This window comes from Trachymyrmex cornetzi, unplaced genomic scaffold (genome assembly GCF_001594075.2).
Source record: "Trachymyrmex cornetzi isolate Tcor2-1 unplaced genomic scaffold, Tcor1.1 scaffold151, whole genome shotgun sequence".
NCBI lineage: Eukaryota > Metazoa > Arthropoda > Insecta > Hymenoptera > Formicidae > Trachymyrmex > Trachymyrmex cornetzi.
The window spans coordinates 93,319-105,174 of record NW_017296102.1 but is presented as its reverse complement, the minus strand read 5'-3'; the positions used below and the strand labels follow the sequence as shown (position 1 = coordinate 105,174).

Below are 11,856 nucleotides of genomic sequence, written 5' to 3'. Positions count from 1 at the left end.
TTTTTTTTTTTGCATTAATTATATAAATATTGTATGTTGTGCGGTAATCAATTATGTATTTCTGTACCTCTGTATTTCTTTAATTGAATAGTTTACTAGTGGGCGTAGTAGCAGCAGTATTGCTGGTGCCTTACTATTTGTGTATACTATATATATATACATAATAAATAATAATAATATATATCTGAGGTGACAGCTGTAGGAGCCAAAAGTAAATGAATTTTTAACGAATTAAAAATTTTTTTCGATTTTTTCATGAAATCCAGTGCAGCTGAGGTCCTGTTTGTGCGTACTTTAATTTAAGTAATAATACTTTTGCAATCCATACATCCAATACAGAGATTTTTCAACGAATGGAAATGTGGTAAAACAGAAGGCTTTAGCATCGCCTTAAAAGAGGAAAAAATATGCTAAACAATATTCATGTAAAACAATATTTTACAACATTTTTTCGCTGCTAGAATGTAAAAATATCTCGAATGACTGAATTCCCTAATTAATGTAACAAAAACCTAATTATTAGTATATAACTCGAATTTTTCTTTGATTTCACGGTAGTATTAACGTATTAGTTATTACACATACTTCTGTGCAATGTGTGCACTTATGTTGCACATTTAAGCTATATACTTGTACACATTTTGAGATGCAAGTTGTAGGCGAATTTTATATATTTAGAAAAAGGATGTACGATTCAACGACTTATATGTTGTATAATTATCCGAAATAAAGATGCATAAAGAAACATTTTACTACAATTTCCGTAACAATGCGCGAAAATACACGTGTGTTTGTAACAATGTATAAAAATACGTATATGCATGTTCGATTATAGTACAAACGAAAAAGGTTAATTAGTTCTTGAGCATCGGCAATTATAATTTCGCATGTACGTATTTTAATATAAAATTAAAAAAGAAAGAGACTTGACACTGAACATTCAAAATATATATTGTGCCACAACTTTGTACATATTGACATATAAAAACCATTTAAAAATTTTTTTATGAACAATTTCATGCGTCTCAAATAACAAATAAATGGATTCGAACAAATAAATGAATGCAAATATTACATGATCTTGAAACAGAATTTGTGTCATAGTGGAATAAAAAAATCTTTTCATTAATTGTTACTTTTGCTTACTATTGAAAAACTTGCTTGAAAGCACAAAATAAAAATGTTATACGCATTCATAATAATTGAATGCATAATACATTTTAACATAAGAAGTGTAGCATCAATCTTTACTTTTATATCATGCGACTTTATGTAATATCTAGAAATTTACATTAACATAACATAAAACTCATTGAAATTTTCAATGAAAAAGTAAGAAAGTAAAAGAATTACTTATATCTGTAATTAACGCGTAATTATATGTTTATACATATAAATTAATTATTAATTAATTGTTTATTATCGTATGGATATAATTAACTTATTCCGGAAAGTATTTATTCAAAAAACGGACGGATGATGAGATGATCCATAATCAAGATCTGTGAATTTTAGGAATTACATTTCATCTCTATATTATCTCAACTTTCTACTCAAATCAAACTCAAATCAGAAATTTACTCATAAACGTCGGAATCCGTAAAAATTTTCCTAAATTAAATCGAAACATCAGTATCTTATATTCTTACGTAATTCATCATGTCTGCTATTTACTTTTTACAATCATTCCATTGTTCGAATGTAGTACAAAGTTTTGTCTTTTCCTGCACGAGATAAAGTCACATAATGTGTTAACAGTTACATATGAAATTGATTCACAATAATGGAAACTGACAATAATGGAAACAGAATGTGGAAGTAAAGGAAAATGTCCTTTCAGAGAGAAACAGTAAGATAGTATCTCTATAATGTAGAAAGGAGCCTGCTAAAACGCAGACGGTAAATGGAGGTGCTTATACCTTAGCGTAATTACGGTACTGTTACAGAACAGAAGATAGATAGAATTGATAAGTAGGTTTCTGCAATTTCTCGAATGTCAAACGTTTGCATTTAATCGCTAATAGAGTTCGCAATCTTAATATTCCAAAGAATGAACGACAAGGAAGACGTTTGTCATAGCCGTTATTACTTTGTTCTTAGATTATATCTGACTATTTCGGGATTATGGCCGTATCATAAACTTCGCGATAGATGTATTCGCTTTGTGTCACTGTTTGTGTTTAGCTTTACTATTGTGATACCTCAGGTATATCTATTGAAAGGTTTGCCAGAAAAGAATTTTCTATAATCTATTTCTTGCACTACAAAATTATTATATATTTTCTTTTTTTGTATGATTAGAAGTTAATTTAATATATCGATATACAGTTTACTCATTAAACTGAGTATGAAAATCACATGTACATGCGCGAACCGTTATATATACAGAATGTCCCAAACCTTCGTCCTTAAAATGACATATTCCTGACATAATTCTAAGACAATTTTTTGTTTATCAAAATTCTATGCGTAGCTTAGTTTTTGAATTATAAACGAAAATAGTGAACGAATTACGGGTCGCGTACGGAAGATAGGCAAGGGTGGCACCTTCATTTATAATTCAAAAACTAAGCTACGCATAGAATTTTGGCAAAGGAAAAATTGTTTTAGAATCATATCAGGAATAAGTCATTTTAATGACAAAAGTTTGTTCTGGGACACCCTGTATATATGTCAATTTTATTAAATTTTTGAAGAATATCACTTTAATTTAATTTTAAGAAGAAAAAAAAAGAGAAACTCTGTCAAACAAATTTTAATATAATTTATCAAAAAAATGAAAATATTAAATGTATGTGGAAAATTATAAGAAAATAAACATATGTCTGCGTAGTCATTTCAAATTTAGAAAAATATGATCAACTTATCAATTTCATAATTGCGTTTAAATCTAATGTAGATACTTTATTTACTGATCGGCTCGACCACTCTCGATGACATATTCGAGTGTGCGCCATCGATATTCATCAGCATAATATTCAGTTTCAAAATATTGGTTATAATGTTAAATAGTGAGAAAGTAAGTAATGAATTTTCAATCTTTCAATAACTTTTGAATTTTGTATAAAGAAATATACAGGGTGGCCTTAAATTATGGCATCACCCATCCTGAGCAGGTAGAGTGGACTAAACTGAGTCGAAAAGTCCTCTACCATTTTGCAATTTACGAAATATAATTAACGAGATATTAATTACTAAATATCGCTAAATATTGGTCTTTAATATTTGTTTTACTCAAATACTATCAACTTTACAGAAAAACAGTAAAAGATAAAAATTATTTATTTTTTCTCGTAAAGTTCTGAGAATTTTTTTAGAAATTTTTCAGACTTTTTTTCATACCGTATATTCTCATGTTGGTAAAAATAAGAGAATGCAATACTAAAAAGTTAATAAAAAATTCTGAAAAAATTCTTAGAGTTCTATGAGAAGAAAATAAATGATTTTTGTCTCTTGCAGTTTTTCTATAAAATTGATAGTATTTGAATAAAAAATTATTGAAGACCAATATTTAGCGATTTTTAGTAATTAATATCATGTTAACCATTGCGAAAATTGCAAAATAGTAGAGGACTTTTTTACTCAATTTAGTCCGCTCTACCTGCTCAGGATAGGTGATGCCGTAATTTAAGGACATACTCTACATGACAATAGTAAGAAACACACGAACATTTGTTTAGTTAAAGACTTGTCTTAACATAATACAAAAGGACTGGTTATCATTAAATACAAATGTAGAAAAGATTATTTTGGAACGGCATACTAAGTATGGACAACATCTGGAAACATTTTATGCAGGTGTGTAGAATTTTAAGATTGTAAAAATTTACATAAACATTTTGAGCGCATGTATGTAAGCGTGCATTCTGGATCATATTTCTCACGATCTTACACTGAGAGAAAACTGTATTAAATTTTAATAAATATTTGTTTGAATAATGTCAGTTAAATATTTACTAAATGTAAACATATATTTACTCGGTACAAGAACCATTTAATTTGATTTGATTATATCTTTTTAAGTCGACTTTAGTATAAGCTGCAGCATCTCCAAATTTTGCGTCTACTTTAATCCTGTAAAAGAATTTTTTATTCCATTCAGGAATAAATTTGAAGATTTATATCGAATGCAATGTTCCGACAATTTAGTCATTCCAGGATCGCCTTAAAGAAAAATTGCATAAAAAACATACTAATTGCAAAAAATATCGATTTTTTAAACATATCAATAAACATATGCTTGAAAATCTTGCGTGCAATGTATACGTTTCCTAGTTTTCATGCATACGACCGCATGCCTTTTCATGCTTAAACCAATCGTCCTGACTCTAACAGCGAATGATGTCTTCAATGTGACAAAATCTTCTATAACATATGCATCGAGATTACCCTTCCACGTGGAGTACGGCGAAAAATTCAATCAATATATATATCCAATAGCAGTGCATAATTATGCGGCTGTAGTCGCTCATTCGTTTGCCACAATCGCCGTTGATGGATTGTACTACAGTTTAATTCAGCATGCTTGTGGAATGTTCTCGATTATTGGGTAAGCTTTTTTGATCATGAAAAATTTCTCTTAATCATGAAAAAACAGGAATGTTCTTCTTGCAATCGATTTCTTTGATAACATATAATCTCGAAATCTCGATTTGTCAAAAGTATATTTCTGCATTTTTGGTATTACAGAAATACTCTGGAGAACATTGGTAAAAATAACGAGGAAAATTTTGACGCAAAACCAATCAAAGTAAAAGACGATAATTACAAAAAAACTTTACATTGTTTACGTAAACATATCATTGTGATGGAGTACGTATGAAATTCATGTAATGATATCTGCATTTATTTTTGTCATTGATATTTACATATTAATTTACAAATTATCGTTTAGTTCCCATTTCACAGATTTGCGGAGCATATCGAATCGTTATTTACAAAAATATTTCTGATGACTCTTAACTTAAATATGATTGGTAGCAGTATGACCGGTATACAAGTATGTATCAACTATTCTTTTCTATTTATATAATAAATAACAATAAATTCATATTACAAATAATAAATTTTAGTACGAGCATTTTTATTATATTTCGACGATAACAAACAGAAAATTGAGAAAAAATCGTAAATAATCAGCTTTAATAATTTTTAGTAATCGATAAATTTATCAATGCGGTAGCCAAAAAAAGTACAAAAATAAGTCATGTGTATTTTAGGTGCTAATGCATTTAGATAAAGGCGCAAATGACATCATCGGACCCTTAACTATCTACGTTGCAGTATTAATTCATTTATTTCTTCATTTTCGGCAAGGTCAATTTTTACTTGACTACAGCATCCTCCCATATGAATCTATGTAAGAATGAATTCAAGTCAATAGTCTAATTACCTATTTCTTCTTCTCTTTTCTTTTTTAAGTCTTCGAGGGAAAACTCAAATAAAAATGTATAGTTTTCTTTGTTATGGGCATATTAAATAATTTCTATAAGCTATAACTAATCTTTTTATATGTAGCATATACAAGACGTATTGATTTTGTGGCTTTTTATGTTTGGATGGCAAGATAAAAACCTAGTATAAATGCAAATATTTGCTAGATTTATCATTAATCATTTTAATTTTAATTTTTCTTGTTTCACGTAATAGCTGCAGGGCCAATTGGTATTATACTTCGCAAAGATGTCGAAAACTTCTGCTGCTAATGATGTACAAAACAGCAATACCTTGCAGAATAACAACTGGTAAACTAATGATTCTATCCATCGATAACTTTGCCATGGTAAATATATAACTGCATCACTGTGTTTTTAATTTTTATTATCATAAGCATAATTTATCAACGAGAATCTTTTATTTTTTAAAGGTTGTAAAATCTTCTCTGTCTTATCTTACTGTGTTCCGTTCAATGCAGTGATGATTTGGCACATCAAGTATGCACTCAAAACCGCTTAACGCATCTCTTTGATGCAACAAAAATCCAATATATCCGTAATTTGAATTTTTCTTTGATTCACAGTAACATCGACGTTATTACACTTGCTTCTGTATATTTACGTTGCATGTTTAATTATTTAAGCTTAAATTTGTTCAAATTATTTCGAGATGCAAGTTATCTTGAAATGCAAGATGAATGTTATGTGCTAAAGAAAGAACGTAACAATTCGACAATCTATTTGTAATTGTTCGAAATAAAGATGCATGGAAGAAAGCATTTTATTAGTATTTTTCTATAACAATTTCCAATAACAATTTTCTATAACAATGCGCGAAAATACGAAAATATGTGTTTGATTATGTATAAATGGGAAAGGTTCTTGCGTATCGAGAATTACAATTTCGCATCTGTGATACAAAATAAAAGAAGAACAATACTTAAAACTGAAGACTCGAAATATATTTTACTCTTGATAATAAGATATATCAAGAAGAGGAGAAAGGGGTGACAAGGGGGAAGGTAATAGCAGTGTCTCGATCGCGGTTGGTAGAGGTCACCGGTTGGACATGCGAGATGTAATCCAAAGGGAAAAACGAAATAACTAATGGGATGAGTTTAGTGGTTGACACAAACAAATAAAGAGAAAAAAAAGGAAGAAAATGGGGCGTCCGAATAAAAAAAAGGGGTGATGTCCGCTTACTATTTGCAGCTATACCGGAAGACTGAAGCTGTTGGGCCGAATGTGCGAGGTTGACGATGTTTCTTCAGCATTGACTTTAAATCTTTAAGGCTCAGTTTCACAACTCACACACATGGTTAACTCTTAACCGAGGCTCAACTTGTTTCTCATCTTTTTCCAATTCTAAAATTGGAAAGAGACAATGAATAAATTGAAGTTCGGTTATGAGTTAACCGTCAGTTGTGGAACTGGGCCTAAGTCTCGCTGGCTAAGTATGCGAGGTCGATAGATGTTCTCCCGCACTTCGTCCGTTCCCAAAGAGAAATTAGGAAAAAGGCAGAGAATAATCAAATCAACTACTCAGGAAAGATCGGAGAATTTTGCTGGTTTGACTTCGGAAAAAATTGTGCTGCAAGGACCGCAGTTTATATACTAGTTCTCCCTTGGTTGGTAGGGTTCTAATTAGGTGGTGGGACACTTTTCTGGTTTCTTGATTAGTCGAGATTGTGGGGGAGGAAAGGAGTCGGTTTTGTGTCAACAAGTGTCAGTCTTATTTTATGATGCTTTTCTTCTTAAATTATGGGGAAATGCACGTGCACCGATTAAGATGAGCGCATGTGCAGCGTCGGCACGGGGCCGTCAAATACCTCCCCTGGACGTCGCGTGTCACTTTTATATTTTATGGTCGCGGACATCGTGAGAATGTTCAATGAAATCGTATGAAAAAGCAAATGAAATCATTGCTTTCTTCAATAAAAGAATATACCTATATAAATATAAATATAAAGAAATGTGAAGCTATGAGAATCTGGCATGGAAATTACTTAATTAATGCGCAGATTAAATAATTTTCAACAAATAAAATTTAATCATTTAATCAATCATTAAGAATCTTACAATATTTTGCTGGTACGTTTCGGCTCCAATATTTAAGCTCTCATCAGCGACAAAAAACGCGAAGATTAAGATATCGAAAACTGCATGTCGTGCTAGATACGCTAGACACGGCGAAAGATTAGTAGATCAAAACAAAATTTCGTTGTCCAACCACTTGGAAGACTAGACTTGGAAAACATGTTCATCCTATATCAAAATCAGATGTTAACGAAGACAATGTTTGTAATGGTTAGAAGGAAATTTTGGAAAATACGACTTATCTCGCGAGTGGTAGCAGTCCACACAACAAAAACGGATTCAGAATACAGAAAGTCCGAATAAATTATACAGAAAAATATAGAAATGTCTAATTACCGCCAGACTCTCATAGCTCCACGTCTCTTTATATTTTTGTCGAACTTCAAGAGTCCTTTTATACAGTTTATATTATGCATTAATAATTTATACATGTATACGTGATTATTGTGCGATATGTGCTGACACTCATATCTTCGTGAACATGTGTAGTGTGCATTTTTGTCAATAATTAATTGCTAACCCACGTAACTTAACATAAACATGTAAATTAATTGTTCACCAATAAATTGTAAATCTAACTATGTAGTCGGCTCTTCCCACATTTTTTCAGACTTTTTCCACTCAAAATTTTTTCTATTTTTTAAGTGATGTTCCGATAGTACAAGTGAAAATAATTTTTTACATTTTTTGTGAAAACTAACATATTTTAAGTCGCGATGTAGAGGCAGTATCATACTTTGCTTATTTGAAAAAAGCAAGCATATATCTAAGTACTTGATGCTTGCAAATGTATTCCAATTGTTTCATTTTACAATAATTCTTGAAAAATTTTATTAAAAGATCATAGTAATGCACAATCGCATGTAACTTAAACGAAAAGAGATATTTGAATAAAACAAAAAAAAGGCATGAAAGTGCATTTTATTGCCTACAAGAACGTACCATTACTTTTTAATCATTTACAGCTATATATTTCTTCCAACGGTGTAAACCAGTTTTTTCATCCGGTTAATAAAGAATTCCAGCAGTCTTTCCTTAATCCACGATTTCACCTGCATCCTTCACTTCATCATTCATGATAAAATGAATGCCCTTAAGATCTCTCCTTAAATTTGGAAAGAAGTAAAAATCGCAGGATGCCAAACTCGCCAGCTTCCGATGCATGAAATTTTATTACACACCTATTCACAGTACTTTAATGAACAGTTTCATCACTATAAATAGTTTGTAAATGACAATGTCACTAGGATTTATTTTTTTGATGATGAAGTGAAAGATACAATGAAGTCAATGGACCAAGGAAAGATCTTTCTTCATTGATCGAGTGAAAAAACTGGTTCATTGTGGGAGAAATGTACAGCTGTAAATTACGTTACAGTAATTACGCTGAAAAGTAATGGTACATTCTTGTAGCAAATAAAATGCACTTTCATATCCTTTCGATTACATTCAAATATCTCTTCTCATTTACGAGTTACGTGCGACTGTGCATTACTTTTCAGCCGACTCACTATCTTTTTTACTGATTATTTAGAAATATATAAAGTTTTAATAATGGCGGTAAAAAATATATGCAAAGATAGACTATCTCTGACTAGATAAACATATATCAGTAAAAAGGTATAATTGTGCCTCTTTATTAATCATCTTAACTCATTCATTGTGTAAAGCTGATAAATAGTCTTACTGATAACAGGTCCGAGTCGTCGTTTCTTGTCAACTTGAATATTTGCTAATAATTGTTCGCCATTCTTACCAGAATTCTCCAAAGCTGTAATTAAAATTTGCGGTGAGGCATAACGCTCCACAATTGCCATGGCTTTGTCGATGGACATGCCTTTCAATTGTAACAATTGACGAATAAACATCTCGCTCACTTTGAATGTCTGAAAGGAAATAATATCGATAAATCTAAGCATTTCTTACAGGCATCACGTAGAAAATTTTTGATACATACCCTTTGTTTAGAGGATGCTTTATTGAATTCTTTGAACTCCATAAGACGTACTGCGCTACCTACATTGTCTGTTTGAGTAAGGTGTTCTTTCTTGCATCCAACAAGTCTCTTATCCTGTAAAATTATTATCTATCATAAGATCTATAAACATTAATAAACATTTATTTGCATAATTATATGGATGTATTTCCGAAACGATTTTTTTTCACATTTTTTCACGCTTTTTGCATAGAAAATCATGCGCCCCTTAAGCAGGGGGGGGGAGGGGTGAGAGTCGCTTCGCGTGGAAAGGATATTTAACCGTAAAAATGACCTTGTCGGCAATTTCCATGATCATATTTGTAATCAGCACACAAAAATACAGTAGTATAGATAAAAATCATTTTTTAAATATTTGACCTTGAAAATGATCTTGTCGGTGATTTTCATGATCATATTCGTAATTAGGGCATCAAAATACAGTAGTATACCAATCGAGAAAAAAGTCGAGGGGTTCACCTTTTCGGAAGTACATCCAATTATACAGTATTTTTTGCATACCTTATAAAGTTGGATTAAAATCTTTGTTATACATGACAAGTGTGACATAGAATCTTTGTGATTCCTTGTATATTTTACTGTAAAGCCGTCCTGTACCAAACAATTTACAGAGGCTTGTAACAATGATGAGAGCGGTACAGAATATCGGGAATTCTTATCAATATTTTCTACTATATACATCAAATTCTCAATACCAGATTGCTTCAATCGAAACTGAAATATAGAAACAAAGAATATATGTATAATCAGATATAGGAAAATCACGAATGTACCAAAAGGTAATTACATTCCTATTACCTTTTGTTCATGAAACCTTCCGTCCACAATGCTTGCACTTAAATCATCCATTCGCTTCCGTTCTATTATGTAAGGCAAAATCAATTCATCATTAGTTTTTCGACATCTGGCTATCCACGCGAAATCACCAATCTTCAAACGACGTACTTCGAACAGTACACCAAGCTGTGTCAATTCTGCGACCGTAGCATCGTGCTGAGGCTTTGTTTTCCCACTAGAATATATTCCACATAGCTAAAAAGCTTTTTATAATTAACAGTATAAATCACAGCCGTACCGTAAGTACTCACCCACAAGTTTCTTGAGTATCTACCAATAATATAGTATCAAAAGTATTCAGTTCAAAGGAAATTTGTCTATCGGCTTCATTCGGTCCAATGTAATTTGCGTTTACCAATCTTTCCCGCGCATTCTTTTTGGTATTTTTGGCTTGTTTAGACACAGTTGTCTTCTTTTGTACTTCAACTGTTTGACATTCTTCTACAGGTTTCTTTCTCGACGCGGCTATACAATCTTCGTTACTACTGCCAGCCTTGGAGACGCAAGCGTCAACTACTCTGATGGATTCCTGTCTTCTGTACTCCTCCAGCTTTTTATCCAGCATCAAACACAGCTTCGTACCAAAGTGCTGCAGAATTATGCACTCTTTACCGGACTCCAACGGGAGTGGATATCGTTTCAGCGAGTCTAAAGCCTTCGCAAAATGATTGTGCAGTTCTGAATTTCGGAGCATCGCTTCGTTCCCCCATTCTTCTATCCAGCTTTCAAATAGACGATTTGGCCTGTCTGGCACAATTTTAATCCTTTTCATTTCCGAATACGTAAATTAAATACCTTTTATAATATTTCGTATTTGTTTATAAATAACGCTGCGATCACACAACCTCAAAAAGCACAGCAAACTTTCGACCCAAAATATTGGTCATTTCTATACTCCAATTTTTTTAAAGCTTAAAATGTATTTATAAAATAATCAAGTAATTTGTCGTACAATCTTTCCAGGTCAAGGAATTCATATAAATTAATATAAATTCCATTAGTCGTTAAATGCAAAATTGAATCAAACGAGGTTAGATTTAAGATTAAATTTCATTTGATAACAAACTGCTAGTTGCTGTTAGTTCCTGAGCACTCTTAAAATGATACACTGATCTGACTGGTCCCTTTCAGCCCAGTGATCTTTATCTTGGAAGCGTAGTACTGTGATTTCTACAATAAATCGGAAATACACCAGCCAGAAGAACAAGAAGAACTGCGCACTCTCATCACGTCGGTTACACGTGGGCCATGGTTACTGGTGGTCATTTTGATGTGTGTCAAAATGGTCGATAGGGATGAAAGAGAAGGACGGTGGCAGACGGCCATTTCTATCTCTTTCCATTCAATGGTGTAATGGGAGAGAGAATGAGAGAGAGATTGACCGTCTCCCACGGTCCTCTCTCTCATTATTGTCGACCACATTTGATACACTACTTAGATCACAGGGAATAGAGAATAAGAATTTCAACCTATCAGAAATCATGTATTGTG

At 31.9% G+C, this 11,856-nt stretch overlaps 2 protein-coding genes across 3 annotated transcripts; one reads left to right on the top strand and one right to left on the bottom strand.

Moving 5' to 3' along the window:
* The first annotated feature begins 3,731 nt into the window (after positions 1-3,731).
* Positions 3,732-5,456, top strand: LOC108758140 (uncharacterized). Its single transcript, XM_018502942.1, has 5 exons — positions 3,732-3,798; positions 4,276-4,549; positions 4,690-4,812; positions 4,909-4,999; positions 5,220-5,456. The coding sequence occupies exons 2-5, from the start codon at positions 4,281-4,283 to the stop codon at positions 5,361-5,363; spliced, it is 627 nt and encodes a 208-aa protein (XP_018358444.1). The 5' UTR covers positions 3,732-3,798; positions 4,276-4,280; the 3' UTR covers positions 5,364-5,456.
* Positions 5,300-11,304, bottom strand: mus81 (mus81 structure-specific endonuclease subunit). 2 transcript variants are annotated; one of them, XM_018502941.1, is made up of 6 exons: positions 10,617-11,304; positions 10,327-10,540; positions 10,030-10,242; positions 9,490-9,603; positions 9,289-9,418; positions 5,300-5,355 (listed from the first exon to the last, which is right to left on the bottom strand). In XM_018502941.1, the coding sequence occupies exons 1-6, from the start codon at positions 11,135-11,137 to the stop codon at positions 5,333-5,335; spliced, it is 1,215 nt and encodes a 404-aa protein (XP_018358443.1). In that variant the 5' UTR covers positions 11,138-11,304; the 3' UTR covers positions 5,300-5,332. The 2 variants fall into 2 exon arrangements, with proteins under 2 accessions (XP_018358443.1, XP_018358442.1); XM_018502940.1 differs by lacking the exon at positions 5,300-5,355 and having other exon boundaries at positions 8,882-9,418.
* Between the last annotated feature and the right edge of the window lie 552 nt (positions 11,305-11,856).

What these genes read in the sequence shown, in the direction of transcription:
- LOC108758140 (XM_018502942.1), top strand. Translation starts at nt 4,281, where the DNA reads ATGCATACGACCGCATGCCTTTTCATGCTTAAACCAATCGTCCTGACT. An exon ending in GGAATGTTCTCGATTATTGG is followed by an intron (nt 4,550 to 4,689) that starts GTAAGCTTTTTT and finishes TTGGTATTACAG; the next exon opens with AAATACTCTGGAGAACATTG. An exon ending in GCAGTATGACCGGTATACAA is followed by an intron (nt 5,000 to 5,219) that starts GTATGTATCAAC and finishes TGTGTATTTTAG; the next exon opens with GTGCTAATGCATTTAGATAA.
- mus81 (XM_018502940.1), bottom strand. Translation starts at nt 11,137, where the DNA reads ATGAAAAGGATTAAAATTGTGCCAGACAGGCCAAATCGTCTATTTGAA. An exon ending in GATACTCAAGAAACTTGTGG is followed by an intron (nt 10,541 to 10,616) that starts GTGAGTACTTAC and finishes AATATATTCTAG; the next exon opens with TGGGAAAACAAAGCCTCAGC. An exon ending in AAGCATCCTCTAAACAAAGG is followed by an intron (nt 9,419 to 9,489) that starts GTATGTATCAAA and finishes ATTTCCTTTCAG; the next exon opens with ACATTCAAAGTGAGCGAGAT.